Genomic DNA, 26,589 nt, shown 5'->3' with positions numbered 1-26,589 from the left:
GGATGTAATATTACCACTTTACAAAGCGCTGGTGCGGCCTCATCTGAAATACGCAGTCCAGTTCTGGGCACCAGTACATAGAAAGGATGCACTGCAGCTGGAAAAAGTACAGAGGAGAGCGGCTAAACTGATAAGGGGCCTGGAGGGTCTTAGTTATGAAGAAAGATTAACATAATTGAATTTATTTAGTCTTGAGAAGAGACGTCTAAGAGGGGACATGATTAACCTATACAAATATATAAATGGGCCATACAAAAAGATACGGTGAAAAACTGTTCCATGTAAAATGCGCTCAAAAGACAAGGGGGCACTGCCTCCGACTGGAGAAGAAAAAGTTCAGTCTCCAGAAGCGTCAAAGCTTCCTTACTGTAAGAACTGTGAATCTGTGGAATAGACTTCCTCAGGACGTGGTCACAGCAGGAACAGTGGACAGTTTCAAAAAGGGTTTAGATGAATTCTTAAAAGTAAAAAACATTAATGCTAATGAAAAAGTGTAGAAATCCGAGTATCAATTCCTTTTGGGATTCGCATCCCCACCTATCCCTTGGTTGAACTTGATGGACGTATGTCTTTTTTCAACCGCATTACCTATGTAACTATGTAACATAACAACACAAAAAAGATAAAATAACATTAAAACATGCTAAGAAAGCAACATTTAAAAAATATAAAAAAATATATACTGTATATACACACATATATTTGACAAATATCTAATATATAATGACAAATATGAATTTGACAGAATTAAAACTTAACTCAGCGTCATGATGAGCCGTTCCTCGGGTGAAATGCAGCTCGTCATATTTCTGTTCAGGTATGTGAGGCCAGCACGCAGAGCTGCTAACAAAACTGCTCAAAGACATACGACAACACCCATAAAATTATTTAGGATGCTGTTGCAGATCCATGTACAGTGTGTGCAAGTGGCCCTTCCTGCGCCACTATGAGACAATAGGGTGAATGCCTCCTCCCCGGTTCTTTGTCCAGCATACAGTAGTTGGCTGCTGTCAGTATCGCAGAGAAAACAGCCAGCACAGGATAATCTTTTCCTCAGAGTTGTCAGCCATGGTACAACAGAAAGCAATAGTCGGAAACCAATGCTTGCAAGACACCGGATTCAAACAATGCTCTCAATGCTGCAAAACGCTGTAGAAAATGGAGTTGGGGCTATGACACAAACAAGATATATAGGGGGTGTGAAAAATGGGAAGAGTCAAAAGTGAACTCATTCATAGTTCTGCAAAAAACAGAACACCTACAGATAGCATACTGAAGCCATACGGACAGTTTTTACGGAGCGGAAAGCAAAAATGGAACAATGGGTCTGTGGAAAACAGTCCGCAAAATACATACTGTTGTGTGCATGAGACCTAAGTCATATATCACAGTGTGTTGCACCAAATACGTGAAAACTATGCAACATTTCATAATTTTGGTGCAACCACACAATGTTAACCTGACTTAAAAGTGATATGAAAACTATCTTAAATGATAAATGACCCCCAGAGTCCTTTTGCAGCAGTCACAAACACAAAGGATGAAACCCCCTATATAGAAAGGTAACCCCATTGTCAGTTTACTGCCTCTGTGAAGGGTAAATGTTATCTGAAAGGCAATCCTTGTGATAATAGTAGGTGGAAAAATGGAATATCACAGCTCTATTGTATTCTTGATAGACTTAGATAAAGATGCCCTAACACACTTTATTGATGGTTTGCCAACAAAGTAAAAATGCAGATTGTAGTAGCTGCATTTGTGACTTCTGCTCAAACCTTGACTTTGCGTGATTTGGGAACCAAAAATTATTTTACTTTCTTTTGCTTCAACCATTGACATACAATGTTTCACTTATAGGGATTTTCTGGGATCCAGATATTACTGAATTATCCTCAGGATAGGTCATTATTATCAAATTGGTGGGGGTTCGACATCCAGTACCCCACAACGACCAACTGTTCTCACTTCATCAATATCTGGAGCCCTGAAAATCCCTTTAACCTCCTATTTTCTCTTGTAGACCCATACTATTACTCTATTGACTGATAACTTACAAAAAATTTGCCGACTAGACAGCACTGTCATAAAGAAGTGGATAGACACTAAACCTGGAATATCAAAGCGTCAGGATGCAAAAAGGTATTTAGTGAATATTACTATAGTATTGGACATTGTAAAGAACATTTACTTTTGGAACAACATGCAGCAGCCTGAGGGACTTATAGGACATTACTGATGGTCTCATGCATGATCAGACTTATGAAGCCACAGAAAAGTACCAGTGGGGCAATACTTGAGAACCTGAGGAAAAGTGCACTTAGGCATTGATAAAATGTAACATTAGCAGGTTTTTAAAATGGACTATATTGGGCCCAATTCAAAATTACTAATAGGGCCCCCAATAAATCAGTGTCATTCATAGTACTGTTCACCTCATACTTGCAAAGGGAATCTTTGGCCCTCCAGGCAGCAGAGCCCAGGTTCTAATGCATCCTCTGTGTCCCCTATTGTAATGCCCTGATAAGCAAGAACCTGAAGGGGCCATAAAGCACTCTACCTTTTTGAAGTCTAAAGGTAGATTTACATGGAACGATTATGCAGCTAATTGTCGGGAAGTAAATTGTCGGCTGCTAGTTCACTGAAGACCTCTGTATTTACATGCAGTGATCTCCTTCACAGTATGAGGACAAGGGATCTCTATAGCGATCCCTTGTCCCCATACAGAATCATTGTTTCTGGGCAGCAGATCGCTGTTTAGACCACACGATCTGCTGCCCTGAAGCTATGATCGGTGGTGCCTGCACGAACAACAGGATCACCTGATGAATGAGTGTTTTGCTTGTTCATCGGGTGATTGGCAGAATATTTACATGGGCGGATTGTCAGAAACGACCGTTCGCAGGAACAGTCGTTCCCGACAATCTGGACGATTATTGGCTCTTGTAAATGCAAATTAACACCAATGAAAATGTGCTATGGTTCTCCTAGGCTGTAAGTTAGCTGGCTGACAGCTATCTCCTCTGACACCTAATTCGGCTGATTGTGTATGTGTTGGCTTATCTCCCACAAGAACAAAAGGATCGAGCGTTGAAATTCAGCTGATGGCTAACCATACACATTAGATTGTCAGCTGAAAAATAATGGATTCCACGCCAGGATAAGATTCCAATTCTTTTGCAACTTATTAAAATGGAGGCATCATGCAGTGAAAAAAGCCAACATGCTCTGGACGAGGTGTCCTTACTCATAGCATGTATAATTTGTATGCACACACTGATTAAAAACAATTAGCAGCCAATAGACAAGTGCCACATCATAGCGGACGTCATACACGGGTGATGCATTAATTAGGCTGGGTTCACATTACGTTTTTCCCAATGTATACGTTATACTAATGCCTCAGACTGATGCAATACAGTGGCATCTGTTCACTATAGAGTTCCATTGTAAAAAAAACATATATGCACTTTTTTTTTTTACTGGACTGTGCAGGATACACGAAAGTGTGTATCCCTTTTTTTGTAATGTATACGGAGTAATGTGAACCCACCCTAAGAATAACCAGGAAGATTTTAAAGGAAACGGGTCATCAGAAAATGACCCATTGTTTAAATCACGATTTTATGCTTAATATTTTTATATTTAATAATTTTAATTTTCCATGTCAATATCTATATTTAAACAAAACCATAAAATCCTGCAGTTTCGCCACTAAGCCTAATAATAGGCATCACTTCTTGGTCAGTACAGATCATTTTACTGCAGTTACCTGCTTATCTATGCACAGAGGTGATATCATTACAGGCAAGATTAGAATGACAGATAAGACAGGATCCACCATTCACAATAGGTGATTATAAAATCGTATCTATTATTTCCTTGTACAATGACGTCTGCACAGGTCGCAGAGCATGCCTAGAAAACTCTTCCCCATAGAAGTCAATGAGGTTCCCTCCTGTCCATTGTGTCTATGGCCCATGTGGTTGCCGTGAAGCAGTTTTCTTAATGCTTTCTAAACGCTGTTAAGAACAGCTCAGGCAAGATGGCCGCCCCCATAATTATGTTCAGGAAAACAGAAAATAAAATGATATTAGAAAAGAGGTTATGTGTTACTATCTAGTTTTAACAGCAGAAAAACATTTCGGTGACAAATTCCCTTTAAAGAAAACATTCTCAACAAATATAAAAAAAAATGTTTTTGAAATTCAATCCATTTGGGAACTTGGTGTTCGGTTGTAATATCCAGAAAGCTTCTCATAAGGGACACTTTTTTTTTCCAATCACTGCCCCTCGCAGGGCATTTAACCCTCTCTGCACCAAAAAATGTACTTATTATGGTGTTCAGTTAAATGTTTGGCTGCCCCTGATGCATTAGCAGATCCTTTATTAATATAAGAAAGATGTTCCGCAATACATTTTTTCAATTTATGGGTAGTGCAGCCAATGTAATAGACATCTCAGGAAGTGCATATTAATACATACACTACATAATGTGAACTGCAATTAATAGATTTTTCCAAAGCGTTGTCACACTCTGCACAACGACTATTGCCACACTTCAAAAATCCCCTTTGAGACAAGTGTATGAATAGTGTTATTATCTGATCTAAATAACCTAAAGTACGGCCCCTCTTGGCAACACATCTGAAACCGGGGAGAGCATGAATTGCAAAGATCTGTCTCAGAAGCTGGAAAAGCTACATGGCTCTGAATTACTCAAACGGCGGCATCATAATACATTCAACAGTTATATCAAATGAGGCATGATACCCAGAGGTCTACGTATCCAGGGATCCACCACCGATAATCCCAATCCCATTGGATGCGGTGTGCTGGATCCCCATTGATACCCCTTTAAATAGAATACGCCTTTAAATAATTGTTTTTCTCCTTTGCAGGGAAATAATCCAAATATTTTCGGCACCTGCTTGCCTGACTGCAAGTTTTTTAAAGAACCGGTAAGGGAAAAGATGCTTTGTACGCTATTACTCTCTATGCAACAATGGTACCATACAGTTTGACAATACCCATAAGAAAACATTACATGATATGCAATAAAGAAGGTATGCAAATGAGATGTTAGGAAGCTCTGCCTCTAATGCCTCTAGATGGAAGGTAGCTATCCTATTAATCAATACTCAACTTGACACATAATTTAGGATTATAACTAATCCAGCACCTCATCTGCAGACATATGTTTCAGGGTGATTGCCCCTCATCAGATCAGTGCAAAGCAGAGAGTACTGGCTTAACTGGGTAAGATGCCTAGTCATGTCTCAAGGTCTGTTTAAAAGGTTGAACATTGACTAATAGGATAGCTGCCTTACATCTGGTGGCATTAGAGGCACAGCTTGTTAAGGGCTCATTTGCATCCCTTTCTTTCCAGAATTCCAGAGGAGCATGTATGGCCTATAAGACTCCTCACGCCATTCATGCGCTCTCCAGGCCAAGGTAAACCTCTTCATTAGAGGAAATGTAATCAACTGGACATTTTTAGTGCTCCAATATATTGGAAAAAAAGGCAACTTTTCAAATAGTCTTAATTTAAAATATTTTAATTTTGCATACAGTATATAGCCCCTATGCAGACCATGCAGTCAAACCCCCTTCTGTCCTTTTTTCTTGCTAATATACATTTTAAAAATAAGCTAAAGCAGGGAATAGATGTAAGGGACTAAGGGGGAGATTTATCAGACTGATGAAAAGGAAAACTGACTTAATTGCCCATAGCAACCAGTCAGATTTCACCTTTTATTTTCCAGAGGAGATCTGAAAAATGAAAGGTGGAATCTGATTGGTTGCTATGGGCAACTAAGCCAGTTTTCCTTTACTCCAGTTTTGATAAATATCCCCTTATGACTTTAGGATCAGACTACAGAGGGCTTGTTTGTAGTCTGCAACCATGGGGATACATAGGTTGAGCTACATATGAGCTGTAGCCACAAAATGATAGCATATTTGCAAAGTTGCTTCATTTAGATGCAATGGAGAAAGAAAATAGTTGTGAAGCTGGTGATAGTCTACATAGTTGTCCATTTTCAAACACTCCCTCTTAAAATGACCTACCAGAGTCAGAGACTATTGTTATGCCAAGTTCACACTTCAGTTATTTGGTCAGTTATTTCCATCAGTTATTGTGAGGCGAAACCAGTAGTGAAGCCTCCACAGAGATCAGGGATAAAAGATCTGCACCTGTTCTGTGTTTTTGACCCGCACCTGGTTTTGGCTCACAGTAAGGCCTCATGCACACGACCGTTGTGTGCACCCGTGGGCGTTGTTCCGTTTTTCGTGATTTTCTGCGGACCCATTGACTTTCTTTCTTTTTAAAATCTGTTTATTGATTTTATAACACAGAAAAGGGTTACAAACAAGGGATACAATACCCCAATGGGACAGTGCAAAAAGTAAATACAATGTTAAGAAAAGGAGTCATACATGTACAGTACAGACCAAAAGTTTGGACACACCTTCTCATTCAAAGAGTTTTCTTTATTTTCATGACTATGAAGGCATCAAAACTATGAATTAACACATGTGGAATTATATACATAACAAACAAGTGTGAAACAACTGAAAATATGTCATATTCTAGGTTCTTCAAAGTAGCCTCCTTTTGCTTTGATTACTGCTTTGCACACTCTTGGCATTCTCTTGATGAGCTTCAAGAGGTAGTCCCCTGAAATGGTCTTCCAACAGTCTTGAAGGAGTTCCCAGAGATGCTTAGCACTTGTTGGCCCTTTTGCCTTCACTCTGCGGTCCAGCTCACCCCAAACCATCTCGATTGGGTTCAGGTCCGGTGACTGTGGAGGCCAGGTCATCTGGCGCAGCAACCCATCACTCTCCTTCATGGTCAAATAGCCCTTACTTTCAAAGTTTTCCCAATTTTTCGGCTGACTGACTGACCTTCATTTCTTAAAGTAATGATGGCCACTCGTTTTTCTTTACTTAGCTGCTTTTTTCTTGCCATAATACAAATTCTAACAGTCTATTCAGTAGGACTATCAGCTGTGTATCCACCTGACTTCTCCTCAATGCAACTAATGGTCCCAACCCCAATTATAAGGCAAGAAATCCCACTTATTAAACCTGACAGGGCACACCTGTGAAGTGAAAACCATTTCAGGGGACTACCTCTTGAAGCTCATCAAGAGAATGCCAAGAGTGTGCAAAGCAGTAATCAAAGCAAAAGGCGGCTACTTTGAAGAACCTAGAATATGACATATTTTCAGTTGTTTCACACTTGTTTGTTATGTATATAATTCCATATGTGTTAATTCATAGTTTTGATGCCTTCAGTGTGAATCTACAATTTTCATAGTCATGAAAATAAAGAAAACTCTTTGAATGAGAAGGTGTGTCCAAACTTTTGGTCTGTACTGTATATGAATCAAACACAAAGAGCTGGGTTTCCCTACCCCCTTTATAAATGCCATCTTCGCTATGTATGTATTTCCTAACGCTAATATTAAAGTCAATGACATTCTCTCTCAACCGGTGCAAATAAATAATGGAACTAGACAAGGATGCCCCTTGTCACCGATACTTTTTATCCTAACGATTGAACCTCTTTTACAACACATTAGACAATCTAACGAAATAAAAGGCCTGACCTGTGGGACATTGGAGATTAAACAAGCGGCGTATGCTGATGATTTACTCTTAATGATCTCCAATCCATCAAAAGCTTTCCCTGTTATAATTAAGACCTTTACTACCTTTGGCTTCATCTCAAACTTTAAAATAAATTTAGCTAAATCAGAGGCTATGAATTTAACTCTCCCTCCCAGACTCCTTCAGAAACTCAAAGAAAACTCCCCATTTGAATGGACGCACACTTTTATAAAATTTTTGGGAATAAATATAACACCAGACTTAAATAAATTATATGATGCTAATTTCCTCCCTCTACTAAAATCCATACCTGCAATACTGAATTCTTGGTCCCCCTCTTTCATCTCTTGGATAGGTAGGCGTAACATCTTCAACTTTCTAATAGTCCCCAAGTTTACCTACTTACTGCAAGTTCTACCAGTAAAATTACCAAACAGTTTCTTTGAGTCATTCAGGAAGATGTGTTCTTCTTATATCTGGGGTAATATAAAACCTAGAATTTCCAATAAGATTCTGCTCCTTCCTTTTTTAAAAGGTGGAATTGGGTTCCCCTCCATCAAAAGGTACCACAGAGCCGTTCATCCTAACAGAATCATTGATTTGTTAAGGAGACCAGATCATAAAATGTGGATCCCTTTGGAAGAAAAATTGGTGGGCTGTTCTATCAGACCCCTGTTATTATCAGAATCTGGGAAACCTCCTTTTACAATTACAGGAGTTCCATTGACATCAGTTACATTGTCTTTGTGGAACAATCCAGATATAAGAGGAACTTGCTTGACATATCCATCATTACTCACAAACATCAGTGACTGTATTAGCCTCAACTCTGATAGTTTTAATATTTTACCATCCCAAGTACGTAATTCTACCTTACCAATACAGGAGTTACTGGATGACGAAGGTACCTTTCTAGATCCCGCCTCCATAAGTGGTAAATTTGGACTCACAAATTTTAGTCAGATGCAATATACATGTCTAAAGTCTGTCATCACCTCCACTCTCAAAAAGATCCAAACAAATTCAACACTTAACTGGTTTGAGAGACTTGTTTCTCAAACTCAATATCCGTCAAAGATCATCTCAATTGTGAGTGGTAATTTGCGGTCTTTAGAAGCCCCTTCCTCCCTATACTTTTTAAAGGAATGGGAGAGAAATTTAGACAAGAAGTTCTCGGAAAGAGAAACTCAGATCATTCTAAGTGCCCCGAAACTTACTTCTAGATGTGTAGTTGTAAAAGAAAATGCATATAAAGTTCTCACAAGGTGGTACTTAACTCCAGTAAGGTTAAGTCAGATGTATGGAGACACACCAAACAGCTGTTGGAGATGTCACACGGAAAAAGGTTCTTTCCTACATATCTGGTGGCAATGCCCCAAGATAAAAACCTTTTGGGATAGGATTTTTGGTCTGGTGAGGGATATTCTTGAATTAAAAGAGGATATACTTCCTTGCGTTCCTGAAATAGCTTTGTTGACTTTACTACCCAACACTATTATGGCCTCAAAATTATCTCTTTTGAGAATTTTGTTGGCAGCAGCGAGGATTCTGATTGCCTCCAATTGGAAATCAATAGTCCCTCCAACAATCTCTCAATGGAGAGGGAAAGTAGAAGCTATAGCAAGATTGGAGGAACTATCTCATTGGGAACTCCGATCCTATCACAAATATACAAAAATTTGGCTCCCATGGAAAGCCAGGAAGGATCTCATATCCCCTCACCAGCTTAGAGACCTAGACACCCTGATTATTCAAGTTTGAATTTACTCAAGTTTAAATTTACATACTACCCTTTCAAAAGACAGAATTTACATTCTTACATTCTTATCATCTAATTGGCACTATCACTGGTCATGTAACCCTCCGATCCCCTACTTGAATCTTAACTATCCAATGTTACTATCATCGGTCCAGAGGAGGGGAACCTTATACACAACCTTCCCCATATACCCCTTCTCTTTCCTTTATTTTCCTCACCCCCCCCCCCCATCCCCTTCCCTTGTCATTGTTTTCTGGACGTTATTTGTTAATAAGTTCTATATGGGAATACACTCACCATTTGAATATGAGTCAGATTTCATATGAACTATTATTCACCTTTGTATATGGGCACGTTACCTCATGGTACTCCTCCATTGTGGGAGCTGCATTTCTCATAGGGCCTGTCTGAGACTTCAGTCTCCATTTGAGCGCTGCTTCAGGATTGGTCCACTCGTGTCACTTTTAACATCTAATGCTTTTAACATCTAATGCTTCTTGTAGTGTACCTCCTATGATGTTTCAATGGGTCCGTTGAAAACCTCGGAAAATGCACCGTTTGTCATCCGCCTCCGTGATCCGTGTATCCTGTCCGTCCAAAAAATATGACTTGTCCTAATTTTTTGACGGACAACGGTTCACAGACCCATTCAAGTCAATGGGTCCGTGAAAAAACACGGATGCACACAAGATTGGCATCCGTGTCCGTGATCCGTGTCCGTAGGCTATTTTCATACAGACGGATCCGAAGATCCGTCTGCATAAAAGCTTTTTCAGAGCTGAGTTTTCACTTTGTGAAAACTCAAATCCGACAGTATATTCTAACACAGAGGCGTTCCCATGGTGATGGGGACGCTTCTAGTTAGAATATACTTTGAACTGTGTACTTGACTGCCCCCTGCTGCCTGGCAGCACCTGATCACTTACAAGGGGCTGTGATCCGCACAATTAACCCCTCAGGTGCCGCACCTGAAGGGGTTAATTGTGCGTATTATAGCCCCCTGTAAGAGATCAGGGGCTGCCAGGCAGCAGGGGGCAGGCCCCCTCCGTCCCCAGTTTGAATATTATTTGTGGCCAGTGCGGCCCCCCCCGGTCCCCCCTCCCTCCCTTTATTGTATTATCATTGGTGGCCAGTGTGCGGCCCCCTCCCTCCCTCTATTGTATTATCATTGGTGGCCAGTGTGCGGCCCCCCCCCTCCCTCCCTCTATTGTATTATCATTGGTGGCCAGTGTGCGCCCCCCCCGGCCCCCCCTCTATTGTATTAATATCATTGGTGGCCAGTGTGCGGCCTCCCCTCCTCCCCCCCCCCCCGATCATTGGTGGCAGCGGAGAGTTCCGATCGGAGTCCCAGTTTAATCGCTGGGGCTCCGGTCAGTAACCATGGCAACCAGGACACTACTGCAGTCCTGGTTGCCATGGTTACTTAGCAATATTAGAAGCATCATACTTACCTGCTGCATACTTACCTGCTCCTCCTACTGGTAAGTGACAGATCATTAAGCAATGCGCCGCACAGACCTGTCACTTACCAGTAGGAGGAGCTCCCGGCCAGTCACAGACAGCGCAGCAGGTAAGTATGATGCTTCTAATATTGCTAAGTAATCATGGCAACCAGGACTGCAGTAGCGTCCTGGTTGCCATGGTTACCGTTCGGAGCCCCAGCGATTAAACTGGGACTCCGATCGGAACTCTCCGCTGCCACCAATGATCGGGGGGGGGGGGGGGGGGAGGCCGCACACTGGCCACCAATGATATTAATACAATAGAGGGGGGGGGCCGGGGGGGGCGCACACTGGCCACCAATGATAATACAATAGAGGGAGGGAGGGGGGGCAGGGGGGCGCACACTGGCCACCAATGATAATACAATAGAGGGAGGGGGGCCGCACTGGCCACCAATGATATTCAAACTGGGGAGGGAGGGGGGTCTGCCCCCTGCTGCCTGGCAGCCCCTGATCTCTTACAGGGGGCTATGATACGCAGAATTAACCCCTTCAGGTGCGGCACCTGAGGGGTTAATTTTGCTGATCACAGCCCCCTGTAAGAGATCGGGTGCTGCCAGGCAGCAGGGGGCAGTCATGTACACAGTTCGTAGTATATTCTAACTTGAAGCTTCCCCATCACCATGGGAATGCCTATGTGTTAGAATATACTGTCGGATATGAGTTTTCACGATGTAACTCAAATCCGATGGTATATTCTAACATAGAGGCGTTCCCATGGTGATGGGGACGCTTCAAGTTAAAATATACCATCGGATTGGAGAAAACTCAGATCCGATGGTATATTAACTCCTGACTTTACATTGAAAGTCAATGGGGGACGGATCCGTTTGCAATTTTGCACCATATTGTGTCAACGTCAAACGGATCTGTCCACATTGACTTGCATTGTAAGTCAGGACGGATCCGTTTGGCTCCGCACGGCCAGGCGGACACCAAAATGACTTTTTTTTCATGTCCGTGGATCCTCCAAAAATCAAGGAAGACCCACGGACGAAAAAACGGTCACGGATCACGGACCAACAGAACCCCGTTTTGCGGACCGTGAAAAAATACTGTCGTGTGCATGAGGCCTAACTGATCAAAATAACTGAGCAAATAAACTGAAGAGTGATCTTAGCTAAAGCCTATAGACAGGGGTGCACCTAGCCTTTCTGCTGCCTGAAGCGGAAACTGAAACGGTGCCCCCCCATGCCAATTTCTTAACCTAACCACTTTGCCACAATGAAAGTGCCCATGGCCCTTCGGCTGCCCCCCTCTTGCCCCTACCTGGTGCTGCCTGAGGCGATCGCCTCATCTGGCCTCACTGCTGGTGCACCCCCGCCTATAGGTAGTAAAACTAATCAGTCAAAAGTCTTATCCATGTTTATCTGTGAATGAGATGCTCATTCACAGAGTGTTTAGTCTGTACAGTAAACGATGATAGCAGTAGAAATATCTGCCCTTACAGGGATCAGCAACCTTCAGCACTCCAGTTGTTGTCAAACTACAACTCCCAACATGCTACATTCACTTTTATAGGAGTTTCAAGAACAGTTGAGCAAGTGTGCATGCTTGGAACTGTAGTTTCACAACAGCCGGAGTGCCAGAGGTTGCTGACCACTGTGCTGTTTTATATCATTGATTTTTTTTCTTCTCTGTTAAACCCCCCATAGAGGTCCTTCATCTGACCCATCTGCTCCAATAGTGGACCTTCAGGTTGCAAATGAACTCTTTACAACACTATGCCAACACAAGTGGATTGCTGACATTGTAAGTAATTTACTGTATGGGAGAAAACTTTATTATGAAGCAAGGCCTTTCTTACAGTGTAGCTTAGATTATAATGATTCTTCCAAGAAATTCAATATGCTGTAATCCCATCGCTAAGATATCTCATCACTTTATTATCGGCAAGGTTCAACCTCTGTGTTTTTTAAATTGTTTTATTTTGTCTTATCTTACCTTAAAGAGAAAGAGAAAAAAATGGAAATGATCTTCTCTTACTGTATGAGTCTATAGCAGTGATGACGAACCTTTTACAGACTGCAACCCAAAACCCACTTATTTATCACAAAGTGCCAACACAGCAATTTAACCCATGTACTTTATAATTTAGCTATAATAACCTGCCTACATTCAATGTAATGCCTGTGCTGTGCTGATGAATGGCAGGAAACGTCTAAGGCATATTGGTACAACAGACTTTTTCCAGGGTGAGGGTGCCCAGAGAGGGCTCTGAGTTCTGCCTCTGGCACCCGTGCCATAGGTTCGCCACCACTGGTTTATAGTGTGCTCAAACCCCTTTATTACTGGAAATCTACCATTGTTGTATATGGACCTGTTTAATTTCTCTATTGAGAATTTTTCATTCTGGAAATCAGTGGCGTTTGCAATGACAGTCTTCACTAATGAGATTGTCTATGACAGGGATGCTCAACCTGCGGCCCTCCAGCTACTCCCAGCATGCCCGGATAGCCTACAGATATAAGGCCATGTTTGGAGTTGTAGTTTTGCAACAGCTGGAGGGCCACAGGTTGGGCATCCCTGGTCTATGACGTATCAGAAGATGATTATGATTGGATTTCCCCATTATATTAAATTGCGTAGTTCTGAAACTAGCCCAGCTACTGATCTAATATTGTTAATCTATATATTTTTCTCCCTTCCTCACAGATATGCTCCAGTTTGAAAAATGAACTGATCCCAGCAACTGAGAGTCTCCCAAATCTTTTTGAGGCTCTGTCTGTGTTTCTTTTAATCCCAGAATGTCCTATAATGCAGGATGCCAACATCTGCTTGCCACTGGCATCCTCTTTGGTACAGGCTATCAACAGTCTCAGCTCAAATGCTCTAAAAATGTTGGGTATGTTCTTGAACTTAGTAAGGCACGTCTGAGCATAGGTTATTATGTATAGTATTCTTTAGGCTGTAGAGCACATGGATGTCAGAGTGGGTGGGTCTCTGCTTGGGACTGCCCTAGTCTAGAGTGGAAATTGGCTCATTCCCTGGTGTGCTCAATTATGTATTAACTTAGAGGTTTAACCCTTTCGCAACCAGCACGTATTTGTATGGCGCTGGATCGATGGGTAATCATGACGCGCAGCGGGAGCCATGGCCAGCGGATCTCCACTGTTTCAAACAGCAGAGACCTGCGGCTAATGACCGCGACCAGCAATAATGCTGATCGTGGTCATTAAAGCTTTTAGATGCCGTGATCAAGTCTGATCATGGCATCTAAAAGCTAAAAATCCTGGAAGCACAAGATTCTTACCGGCATCCTCTGCGGCCAATGTTGGTTTCAGTACGCTGGGTTTCTCTTAAGAAACTCAGGGTATTGGAGCTGCAATTCTTATTTTGGCCAGCAGGTGGCAGGCCAACATAAGAAATGACAAATTCTAGTACCATTAATGATCTATATGAAAAATAAAGGTACAGAATTTTTTTTTAAAAGTGAGTATTGTAGCCTCAAACACGAGCTACAAAACCATTTAAAAAAAGTTAAAAAAAATTATATAAAAAAAATGTCAAAAATATATGAAAATTTTAATCGCCCCCCTTTCCGTAGAATAAAAAAAAAAAAATACACAAATAACTAAAAATATAAACATCATGGGCATCACCACGTCCAAAAACACCCGTACTATTAAAGTATAAAAATATTTTTTCAATACCGTGTAATGGAAAAAAGGGTCAAAATGGCCGATTCTCAATTTTTTTTATCGTTTCTCTGTGAAAAATGTGATCACAAAGTCACACACGCCAAAATGGTATCAATAAAAACTATAGATCGTCACACAAAAAAAATGGGCCCCCACACAGCTCAGTAGATCTAATTATTTTAAAAAAAGGTACGGGGTCAGAATATGCTGATGTAAAAAATTTTTTTTTTTAAACTTTACATTTATCTTTACACTATTCATACATAAAAAACCCATAGATATGTGGTGTTGTTGTAGTCGTACTGACCCAGAGAATGAAGGTCATGGCTCAGTTTTGCTGCAAAGGGAATGCTGTAGGGACAAAACCCGTAAAACGGTGGAGGAATAGGTTTTTTTTTCCAATTCCACCCCATTGGGAATTTTTTCCCACTACATTGTACGCCATATTAAATTGTGGCATTAGAAAGTACAACTTGTCTCGCAAAAAAAAAGCTCTCATATGGATATGTGAATGGAAAAATAAAAAAAAATAATGGCTCAAGGAAGATAAGAAAGAAAAATGAAAACGCAAAAATGAAAAAACCTACAGTTTCCAAAGGGTTAGGCCTCTATCACACGGCGAGTTTTCCGCGCGGGTGCAATGCATGAGATGAACGCATTGTACCCGCACTGAATCCGGACCCATTTATTTCTATGGGGCTGTGCACATGAACGGTGATTTTCACGCATCACTTGTGCGTTGCGTGAAAATCGCAGCATGCTCTATTTTGTGCGTTTTTCCAGCAACGCAGGCCCTAGAGAAGTGAATAGCGCTGCGTGAAAATCGCAAGCATCCGCATTGTTGCTAGGTGACAATCGGGATAGGGACCCGATCTTTATTATTTTCCCTTATAACATGGTTATAAGGGAAAATAATAGCATTCTCAATGCAGAATGCTTAGTAAAATGTGGATTGAAGGATTAAAAATAAAAAAAAATTAACTCACCTCCTCCTCTTGATCGCGTAGTTGCCGATCTCTTCTTACTCCTTTAATCATGAGCTGCCGGCTAAAGGACCTGTGGTGACGTCACATCACATTGTCCAATCACATGGTCCATCACCGTGGTGATGGACCATGTGATTGGACCATGTGATGAGCTCAGTGATGTCACCACAGGTCCTGAAGAAAGAGCAGAGACCGGCAGCTATGGAGGAGGTGAGTTAATTTATTTATTTTTTTAGCCCTCAATTGACCTTCTACTAAGCATTATGTATTAAATAATGCTATTATTTTCCCTTATAACCATGTTATAAGGGAAAATAATAAAATCTACACTACAACTAACCCAAACCCAAACTTCATTGAAGAAGTTCGAATCTGGGTACCACATTCAGTTTTTTCTCGCGCGCGTGCAAAACGCATTGCACTGGTGTGGAAAAAACGGAACCACGCAACGCAATTGCAGTCAAAACTGACTGAAATTGTGTGCTCACTCGCACGATTTCCCCGCCACACACCCGCATCCTATCCGGTACAAATCCGTAATGCCCGTGTGAAAGAGGCCTTAAGCAGCCAGAACTGTGCCAGTCAGCTCATTGTTGAGGTTGCCAGCTTTTGAGACAGAATTGTCTAGAACAACCCCTTTAACCCCTTCACGACCAGCACCGTACATGTATGGCGCTGGAGCAATGTGCGAACATGGTGCCCGCTCGCATGTGCAGTGGGCGTCATGGCCAGTAGGTCTCTGCTGTTTGCAACAGCAGAGACCTGCGGCTAATTACCATGACCGGTAATAATGCCGATCGCGAAAATTAAAAGGCTTTAGATGCCGTGATCAAGTAAGATCACGGCATCTAAATGCGCAAAAACCCGGAAGTGCGAGCCAATGGTGATATCGGTAGTTGCTGTGAATACTATGAGCCTTGCTGACAAGATGGCAGGCCAACAAAAGAAATGAGCAATTGACAAACTAATTTGAAAAATCCTTGATTGGACAAAATTAAAAATTAAAAAACAGAATTTATAGGCTCATATATGAGCTTCAAAATCATTACAAATTTTTTTTTTTTATATAAAAGTTTAAATCACCCACCTTTCCGTATAATAAAAAAAAAAAACTAAATAACAATAAATATAAACATGATGAGTATCACCGCGACTGAAAAACGCCCATACTATTAAAATATAAAATTTTCCAATACACAATACAGCGAATGGCGTAACAAAAAAAGGGTCAAAATGGCCGATTTGACATTTTTTCATTGCTTCTCTTACCCCAAAAAATTTAATAAAATGTGATCAAAAAGTCACACACACTCCAAAATGGTATCAATGAAAACTACAGATTGTCCCACAAAAAAATGAGCCCCTATACAGCTCAGTAGACATAAGTATAAAAAAAAGTTATGGGGGTCAGAATATGGTGATGTAAAAAAAAAAAAGTATTTTTTTCTTCAAAGTTTAACCCCTTCAACCCCGGGCCTGTTTTCACCTTCCTGCCCAGGCCATTTTTTGCAAATCTGCCGTGTTACTTTATGTGGTAATAGCTTTGGAACACTTTTACTTATCCAAGCCATTCTGAGACTGTTTTCTCATGACACATTGTACTTCATGATAGTCATAAACTTGAGTCAAAATATTTCACCTTTATTTGTGAAAAATCCCAAATTTACCAAAAATTTTGAAAAATTACCAAATTTTCAAATTTCAATTTCTCTACTTTTCTAATAGATAGTGATACCTCATATAATAGTTATTACTTTACATTTCCCATATGTCTACTTCATGTTTGGATCATTTTGAAAATGACATTTTATTTTTTGGGGACTTTAGAAGGCTTAGAAGTTTGGAAGCAAATCTTGAAATGTTTCCAGTTCAGGTCTGAAGTCACTTTGTGAGGCTTGCATAATAGAAACCACCCAAAAATGACCCCATTTTAGAAACTACACCCTCAAGGTATACAAAACTGATTTTACAAACTCTGTTAACCCTTTAGGTGTTCTACAAGAATTAATGGAAAATGGAGATGAAATTTCAGAATTTAACTTTTTTGGCAGATTTTACATTTTAATCCATTTTTTTCCAATAGTAAAGCAAGGGTTAACAGTCAAATAAAACTCATTTATTACCCTGATTCAGCGGTTTACAGAAACACCACACATGTGATCGTAAACGGCTGTACGGGCACATGGCATGGCGCAGTAGGAAAGGAACGCCATATGGTTTTTGGAAGGCAGATTTAGCTGAACTGGTTTTTAGATGCCATGTCCCATTTGAAGCCCCCCTGATGCACCCCTTCAGTAGAAACTCAAAAAAGTGACCACATTTTGGAAACTACGGGATAAGGTGCCAGTTTTATTGGTACTATTTTGGGGTACATATGATTTTTAATTGCTCTATATAAATTTTTTTGTGAGGCAAGGTAACCAAAAAATGGATGTTTTGGCACAGTTTTTATTTTTAATTTTTAACAACATGCATCTGACAGGTTAGATCATGTGGACGCAATGATATCAAATATGTCTACTTTCTATGATGTTTGTTTCAGTTTTACATAATAAAGCATTTTTGAAAACAAAAATTAGGTTTTTGTATCTCCATTTTCTGAACGCCCTATTTTTTTTATTTTTCTGCCGATCATCTTGTGCAGGGGCTCGTTTTTTGCAGGAAGAGTTGACATTTTTATTGGTACCATTTTTAGGTACATATGATTTTTTGATCATTTATTATTACACTTTATGGGGCAAGGTGACCAAAAAATTGGTTGTTTTGGCGCATTTATTTATTTTTACAGCGTTTACCTGAGGGGTTAGGTCATGTGACTTTTTTATAGAGCAGATTGTTACAGATGTGGCAATACCTAATATGTCTACTTTTTCATATTTATTTAAGTTTTACACAATAATAGCATTTTTGAAACCGAAATAATGATATTTTAATGTATCCATAGTCTGAGAGCCATAGCTTTTTTATTTTGTGACCGATTCTCTTAGGTAGGGTCTAATTTTTTGCGGGATGAGGTGACGGTCTGATTGGTACTATTTTGGGGGGCATACGCCTTTTTGATCACTTGCTGTTGCAATTTTTGTGATGTAATGTGGCAAAAATTGCTTTTTTTTACATATTTTTTTTTTTTTAACGGTGTTCATCTGAGGGGTTAGGCAATCTGATATTTTTATTGAGCTGGTTGTTACGGACGTGACGATACCTAATATGTATATTTTTTTTATGTATTTCACTTTAGCACAATAATAGCAGTTTTGAAACAAGAAAATGATGTTTTAGTGTCTCCATGTTCTGAGAGCTATAGTTTTTTTTTATTTTTTGGGCGATTGTCTTAGGTAGGGGCTCATGTTTTGTGGGATGAGGTGTCGGTTTTATTGATACCATTTTGTGGGACATACACCTTTTTTATCGATTGGTGTTGCACTTTTTGTGATGTAAGGTGACAAAAATGGCTTTTTTTTACACATTTTTTTTTTTATGGTGTTTATCGGACAGGGTGGATCATGTGATATATTTATAGAGCCGGTCCTTACGGACGTGGCGATACCTAATATGTGTGGTTTTGTTTTTCTGTTTTTTATTATAAAATAAGGGTAAAGGGGCGTTTTTTTTTTCTTTTTTTACTTTATTAATTTTATTAAAAACACTTTTTTTTTAAACTTTTTTTTCTTTACTTTATTTCTGATGTTCACTTTTGGGGGTCTGATCCCCTCTGCAATGCATTACAATACATCTGTATTGTAATTTATTGCCTGTTAGTGTATTACACTGAGTCATACACTAAGAGGTTGCCTAGGAAACCCAGCCTGAGGCTGGATCTCCTCGGCACCCGTAGAAGGCAGGTCCCGATGCCGTGCTAGGCATTGGGCAGCCTCTGCACGGCATCGGGCTGCCTTGTCACGCATCATGTCCCTGCCACAGCAGCGCGGGGACTCGATGCGCTCACTCACCCGACACAAACCCCTTCTATGTCGCGGTCAGTGCGGACCACGGCATAGAAGGGGTTAATCCGCCGGCATCGGCTTTTACAGCAATGTCGGCGGATACAGGAGGGGCCCGGCTACCAGGGACTGCCGGGCCCCTGCAGTAATCGCGCGCGCACCGCTCCGGTGCCCTCGTGATCACCATGAAGTACTATTACGTCAAATTGCGGGAACACAGTGGTTCCCATGACGTAGTAGTACGTCATGTGTCGGGAAGGGGTTACATTTATTTTTACACTTTTTAGACAATAAAAACCTATACATATGGGGTATCGTAATCGTACTGACCCAGAGAATGAAGGGCATGGGTCAGTTTTGCCTCAAACGAAACGCCATGGGAACAAAACCCGTAAAACTGTGGAGGAATTGCTTTTTTTTCCAATTCCACCCCATTTGGAATATTTTTACCGCTTCCCACTACATTTTATGCCATAATTAGGCCTCATGCACATGACCGTTGTGTGCTTCCGTGGCCGTTGTGCCGTTTTCAGTTTTTTTTCGCGGACCCATTGACTTTCAATGGGTCCGTGGAAAAATCGGAAAATGCACCGTTTTGCAGCCGAGACTGTGATCCGTGTATCCTGTCCGTCAAAAAAATATGACCTGTCCTATTTTTTTGCCGGACAACGGTTCACGGACCCATTCAAGTCAATGGGTCCTTGAAAGAACACGGATGACACAAGATTGGCATCCGTGTCCGTGATCCGTGGCCGTAGGTTAGTTTTCATACAGACGGATCCGAAGATCCGTCTGCATAAAAGCTTTTTCATAGCTGAGTTTTCACTTCGTGAAAACTCAGAACCGACAGTATATTCTAACACAGAGGCGTTCCCATGGTGATGGGGACGCTTCAGGTTAGAATATACTAAAAGAACTGTGTACATGGCTGCCCCCTGCTGCCTGGCAGGTGCTGCCAGGCAGCTGGGGGCAGTTCCCCCTTCCCCTGTAGTTAACACATTGGTGGCCAGTGCGGCTGGCCCCCCCCTCCCTCTCCTGTAGTTAACTCGTTGGTGGCCAGTGGGCCCCCCTCCCTCCCCCGTAGTTAACACATTGGTGGCCAGTGCGGCCGGCCCCCCCCCCCTCCCTCCCCTGTAGTTAACTCATTGGTGGCCAGTGGGCCCCCCTCCCTCCCCTGTAGTTAACTCATTGGTGGCCAGTGCGGCCGGCCCCCCTCCCTCCCCTGTAGTTAACTCATTGGTGGCCAGTGCGGCCGGCCCCCCTCCCTCCCCTGTAGTTAACTCGTTGGTGGCCAGTGGGCCCCCCCCCTCCCCTGTAGTTAACTCGTTGGTGGCCAGTGGGCCCCCCTCCCTCCCCTGTAGTTAACTCATTGGTGGCCAGTGCGGCCGGCCCCCCTCCCTCCCCTGTAGTTAACTCGTTGGTGGCCAGTGGGCCCCCCTCCCTCCCCTGTAGTTAACTCGTTGGTGGCCAGTGGGCCTTCTCCCCTCCCTCCCCCTCCTAATTAAAATCTCCCCCCTATCATTGGTGGCAGCGGAGTGTACCGATCGGAGTCCCAGTTTAATCGCTGGGGCTCCGATCGGTAACCATGGCAACCAGGACACTACTGCAGTCCCGGTTGCCATGGTTACTTAGCAATTTGTAGAACCATTATACTTACCTGCGATCTGCGATGTCTGCGTCCGACCTGGAGCTTCTCCTACTGGTAAGTGACAGGTCATGTCACTTACCAGTAGGAGGAGCTCCCGGCCGGACGCAGACATCGCAGCTCGCAGGTAAGTATAATGGTTCTACAAATTGCTAAGTAACCATGGCAACCGGGACTGCAGTAGCGTCCTTTGTTGCCATGGTTACCGATCGGAGCCCCAGCGATTAAACTGGGACTCCGATCGGTACACTCCGCTGCCACCAATGATAGGAGGGAGATTTTAATTAGGAGGGGGAGGGAGGGGAGAAGGCCCACTGGCCACCAACGAGTTAACTACAGGGGAGGGAGGGGGGGGCCCACTGGCCACCAACGAGTTAACTACAGGGGAGGGAGGGGGGCCCACTGGCCACCAATGAGTTAACTACAGGGGAGGGAGGGGGGGGCGGCCGCACTAGCCACCAATGTGTTAATCACCATGGGAACGCCTCTGTGTTAGAATATACTGTCGGATTTGAGTTTCACGATGTAACTCAAATCCGACGGTATATTCTAACATAGAGGCGTTCCCATGGTGATGGGGACGCTTCAAGTTAAAATATACCATCGGATTGGAGAAAACTCCGATCCTATGGTATATTAACTCCTGACTTTACATTGAAAGTCAATGGGGGACGGATCCGTTTGAAATTGCACCATATTGTGTCAACGTCAAACGGATCCGTCCCCATTGACTTGCATTGTAATTCAGGACGGATCCGTTTGGCTCCGCACGGCCAGGCGGACACCAAAACGACTTTTTTTTCATGTCCGTGGATCCTCCAAAAATCAAGGAAGACCCACGGACGAAAAAACGGTCACGGATCACGGCAAAACGGAACCCGTGTGCATGAGGCCTTAATGGTGGCATTAAAAAGTACAACTTGTCCCACAAAAAATAAACCTTCATACAGCTTTGTGAATGGAAATATAAAAAAGTTAAGGCTCAAGTAAGATAGGGAAGAAAAATGAAAACGCAAAAATGAAAACACCTCGGTATCCTAAGTGTTAAAGGGATTCTGTCATCAGGTTTGGGGCTATAGAGATACGGACATGCACGGCTAGATCGCCGCTAGCGTGTCCGCAATATACCTGTCCTATAGGGCTGTGTGGTTTTAATTTCTTTAAAAAAAGATTTTATAGATATGCAAATGAGTGTTGAATGTGTCCAAGGGGCTGCACTAACCTTACTTGTGCCCAGCAGTGCCCAGCCACGCCCGCTTGTGAAGGAGCCCAGCACCGCCTATGTCTCCTCCTTTCATCAACGATAGATTGCCGTAATCTTGCGATGCGCTAGCTCGCGCATGCGCAGTTCTTTCCCTGAGGCTGATACCAGCACAGGGAAGGAACACTATACCGGCTCTGCGCATCGCGAGATTACGGCAATCTATCGTTGATGAAAGGAGGAGACATAGGCGGTGCTGGGCTCCTTCACAGGGGGGCGTGGCTGGGCACAAGTAAGGTCTAGCCGTGCATGTCCGTATCTCTATAGCCCCAAACCTGATGACAGAATCCCTTTAAAGTCTACAATATGTGAGCACAGCCTTTTGATGTTTCACGTGTTAAACAGCACAATAAAACTTTTGTTTAAAATGGTTGGCCACTTTCTGACTACTTTTGATCATCATGTACAGTCAAGTCCATAAATATTGGGACATCGACACATTTCTAACATTTTTGGCTTTATACACCACCACAATGGATTTGAAATGAAACAAACAAGATGTACTTTAACTGCAGACTGTCAGCTTTAATTTGAGGATATTTACATCCAAATCAGGTGAACGGTGTAGAAATTACAACAGTTTGCATATGTGCCTCCCACTTGTTAAGGGACCAAAAGTAATGGGACAATTGGCTTCTCAGCTGTTTCATGGCCAGGTGTGTGTTATTCCCTCATTAATCCAATTACAATGAGCAGATAAAAGGTCCAGAGTTAATTTCAAGTCTGCTATTTGCATTTGGAATCTGTTGCTGTCAACTCTCAAGATGACATTTAAAGAGCTGTCACTATCAGTGAAGCAAGCCATCATTAGGCTGAAAAAACAAAACATTTCTAACATTTTCGGCTCTATACACCACAACAATGGATTTGAAATGAAACAAACAAGATGTACTTTAACTGCAGACTGTCAGCTTTAATTTGAGGGTATTTACATCCAAATCAGGTGAACGGTGTAGGAATTACAACAGTTTGCATATGTGACCAAAAATAATGGGACAGAATAATAATCATAAATCAAACTTTCACTTTTTAATACTTGGTTGCAAATCCTTTGCAGTCAATTACAGCCTGAAGTCTGGAACGCATAGACATCACCAGACACTGGGTTTTATCCCTGGTGATGCTCTGCCAGGCCTCTACTGCAACTGTCTTCAGTTCCTGCTTGTTCTTGGGGCATTTTCTCTTCAGTTTTGTCTTCAGCAAGTGAAATGCATGCTCAATCGGATTCAGTTCAGGTGATTGACTTGGCCATTGCATAACATTCAACTTATTTCCCTTCAAAAATCTCTTTGGTTCCTTTTTCAGTATGCTTGGGTCATTGTCCATCTGCACTGTGAAGCGCCGTCCAATGGGTTCTGAAGCATTTGGCTGAATATTTTCCTTCTCCATACTCTTCTCTTCCCATCACTCTGGTACAAGTTGATCTTGGTCTCATCTGTCCATAGGATGTTGTTCCAGAACTGTGAAGGCTTTTTTAGATGTCGTTTGGCAAACTCTAATCTGGCCTTCCTGTTTTTGAGGCTCACCAATGGTGTACATCTTGTGGTGAACCCTCTGTATTCACGCTGGTGAAGTCTTCTCTTAATTTTTGACTTTGACACACATACACCTACCTCCTGGAGAGTGTTCTTGATCTGGCCAACTGTTGTGAAGGGTGTTTTCTTCACCAGGGAAAGAATTCTTCGGTCATCCACCACAGTTCTTTTCCGTGGTCTTCCGGGTCTTTTAGTATTGCTGAGCTCACCGGTGCGTTCCTTCTTTTTAAGAATGTTCAAAACAGTTGTTTTGGCCACGCCTAATGTTTTTGCTATCTCTCTGATGGGTTTGTTTTGTTTGTTCAGCCTAATGATGGCTTGCTTCACTGATAGTGACAGCTCTCTGGATCTCATCTTGAGAGTTGACAGCAACAGATTCCAAATGCAAATAGCACACTTGTAATGAACTCTGGACCTTTTATCTGCTCATTGTAATTGGATTAATGAGGGAATAACACACACCTGGCCATGAAACAGCTGAGAAGCCAATTGTCCCATTACTTTTGGTCCCTTAACAAGTGGGAGGCAGATATGCAAACTGTTGTAATTCCTGCACCATTCACCTGATTTGGATGTAAATACCCTCAAATTAAAGCTGGCAGTCTGCAGTTGAAGCACATCTTGTTTGTTTCATTTCAAATCCATTGTGGTGGTGTATAGAGCCAAAAATGTTAGAATTGTGTCGATGTCCCAATATTTATGGACCTGACTGTATATAAGATGACTATATCACACTTAGGCCTCTTGCACACAAACGTTTTTTTTTTCCGTTTCCATTCCGTTTTTTGCATTCCATATACGGAACCATTCATTTCAATGGATCCACAAAAAAAACGGAAGGTACTCCGTATGCCTTCCGTTTCCGTATTTCTGTTCAAAGATAGAACATGTCCTATTATTGTCTGCATAACGGACAAGGATAGTACTGTTCTATAAGGGGCCAGCTGTTCCGTTCCGCAAAAGACGGAATACACACGGACGTCATACGTATTTTTTGCGGGCCGCAAAATACTGAAGAAGCCATATGGTCGTGTGCAAGAGGCCTTACTAAAATAGCCTGTGCTGATTTTCTGTGCCATTTGCTATATTTCATAAGCTACGGTATGTCCCCTTGTTAGGCAAATATAACTCCAGACACATCACTCAGCCTTCTTCGCTCAAATACACTGCATCTGCCATCTGCACTTGCCCTGTTGGGAGTTTAGTGCAGGTGTAGTGTATTTGAATGGAGATTTGCCTGGTCACATGGCCCTCCATCAGCAGCCATTTTATGGACAGGACCTCTGTGTGGAGAGCACAAAGACTTGGCCAACAAGGGAGAATGGCTTATCAAATATAGAAAATGGGGCAGAATATCAACAAAGACTATATTAGTAAGTGCCATATACATAGGGTTGCCACACCAACAAAAAATACTGCCCAAGTTAAGCCACACCCCAAAGGGGGTGTGGTTGTGGGGGCATGGCTTAACATGGGGTGTTTAGTCACTATCATACTGTGGCTCCCAATAATATTAATGCCCCCATTAGTGCACCCCAGAATTAATGCCCCCATTAGCGCACCCCAGAATTAATAATGCCCCAATTAGTGCCCCCAGTAATAGTAATGCCCCCATTAGCACCCCCAAAATTAATACTGTCCACATTAATGCCCCCCATTAATGCCCCCCAGTAAGAGTAATGGCCCCACTAGTGTCCACTAGGAAGAATAATGCCCCGCATTTGTGCCCCCAGGAAGAATAATGCCCCCATTAGTGCCCCCCATTTGCGCCCCAGGAAGAATAATGCTCCCATTAGTGCCCCCCAGGAAGAGAAATGCCCCCCAGCTTCTACAAAAAGAAAAAAGGCACTCACCTCCTCCATTTACTAATGCTGCGGTGAATGCCCCCTGCTGACTGGAAGCTCAGGACAGGATCTGCATTCCAGCGTGATGACGTCTCGCAGGTCCTGTCCTGCATATCCAGTCAGCAGCGCGAGCAAATGGAGAAGGTGAGTGCTTTTTTTTTTTTTTTTTCTTTTTATTAACACGGGGGGGGGTCAATGAAAGCGCTCATTAGTAGCAGTCGGCACAGGAGGAAAATACTGGCAATTAACAAGGGACATGTCAAAGGCTTATATTGCTGGGTTCAGCACCTGGATCTGAATACTTTCGTAATTGCGTGTTATTAAAAATTTAGTTTAGACACTGGGGGAGATTCCACCTTTCATTTTCCAGAAGGAGCTGAGAAAAATGAAAGGTGGAATCTGATTGGTTGCTATGGGCAACTAAGCCAGTTCTACTTTACACCAGTTTGATAAATCTCCCCCACTGAGTTATTAAAATGTATCTGTGTAGCGCCACCTGCTGTTTCCTATTTTTCTTATTTCTTTGACCCGCTCACTGAGATGGCCGCACATGCTCAGTTTCATCCTTCAACTGGCTCCTGAGCTGGGATAGGGAGAGCATGGACACGCCTCCTGAGCTGGGATAGGGAGAGCATGGACACGCCTCCTGAGCTGGGATAGGGAGAGCATGGACACGCCTCCTGAGCTATGATAGGGAGAGCATGGACACCTCCTGAGCTGGGATAGGGAGAGCATGGACACGCCTCCTGAGCTGGGATAGGGAGAGCATGGACACGCCTCCTGAGCTGGGATAGGGAGAGCATGGACACCTCCTGAGCTGGGATAGGGAGAGCATGGACACACCTCCTGAGCTGGGATAGGGAG

The 26,589-nt window shown here is 42.4% G+C and overlaps 1 protein-coding gene across 4 annotated transcripts in view; it reads left to right on the top strand.

Annotated features, from left to right (window-relative positions):
• The window catches only part of HERC6 (HECT and RLD domain containing E3 ubiquitin protein ligase family member 6), a 99,872-nt gene that overhangs the window by 38,104 nt on the left and 35,179 nt on the right, over positions 1–26,589 (top strand). For all 4 annotated transcript variants that reach the window (XM_040418092.1, XM_040418090.1, XM_040418091.1 and 1 more), the window contains exons 9-12: positions 2,021–2,139; positions 4,899–4,958; positions 12,528–12,624; positions 13,528–13,717. In XM_040418092.1, the coding sequence (XP_040274026.1) occupies positions 2,021–2,139; positions 4,899–4,958; positions 12,528–12,624; positions 13,528–13,717 (466 nt within the window). The remainder of the gene's footprint in view (positions 1–2,020; positions 2,140–4,898; positions 4,959–12,527; positions 12,625–13,527; positions 13,718–26,589) is intronic.

The sequence above is a fragment of the Bufo bufo genome, chromosome 2 (genome assembly GCF_905171765.1).
Source record: "Bufo bufo chromosome 2, aBufBuf1.1, whole genome shotgun sequence".
NCBI lineage: Eukaryota > Metazoa > Chordata > Amphibia > Anura > Bufonidae > Bufo > Bufo bufo.
This window is presented reverse-complemented; position numbering and strand designations above follow the sequence as displayed.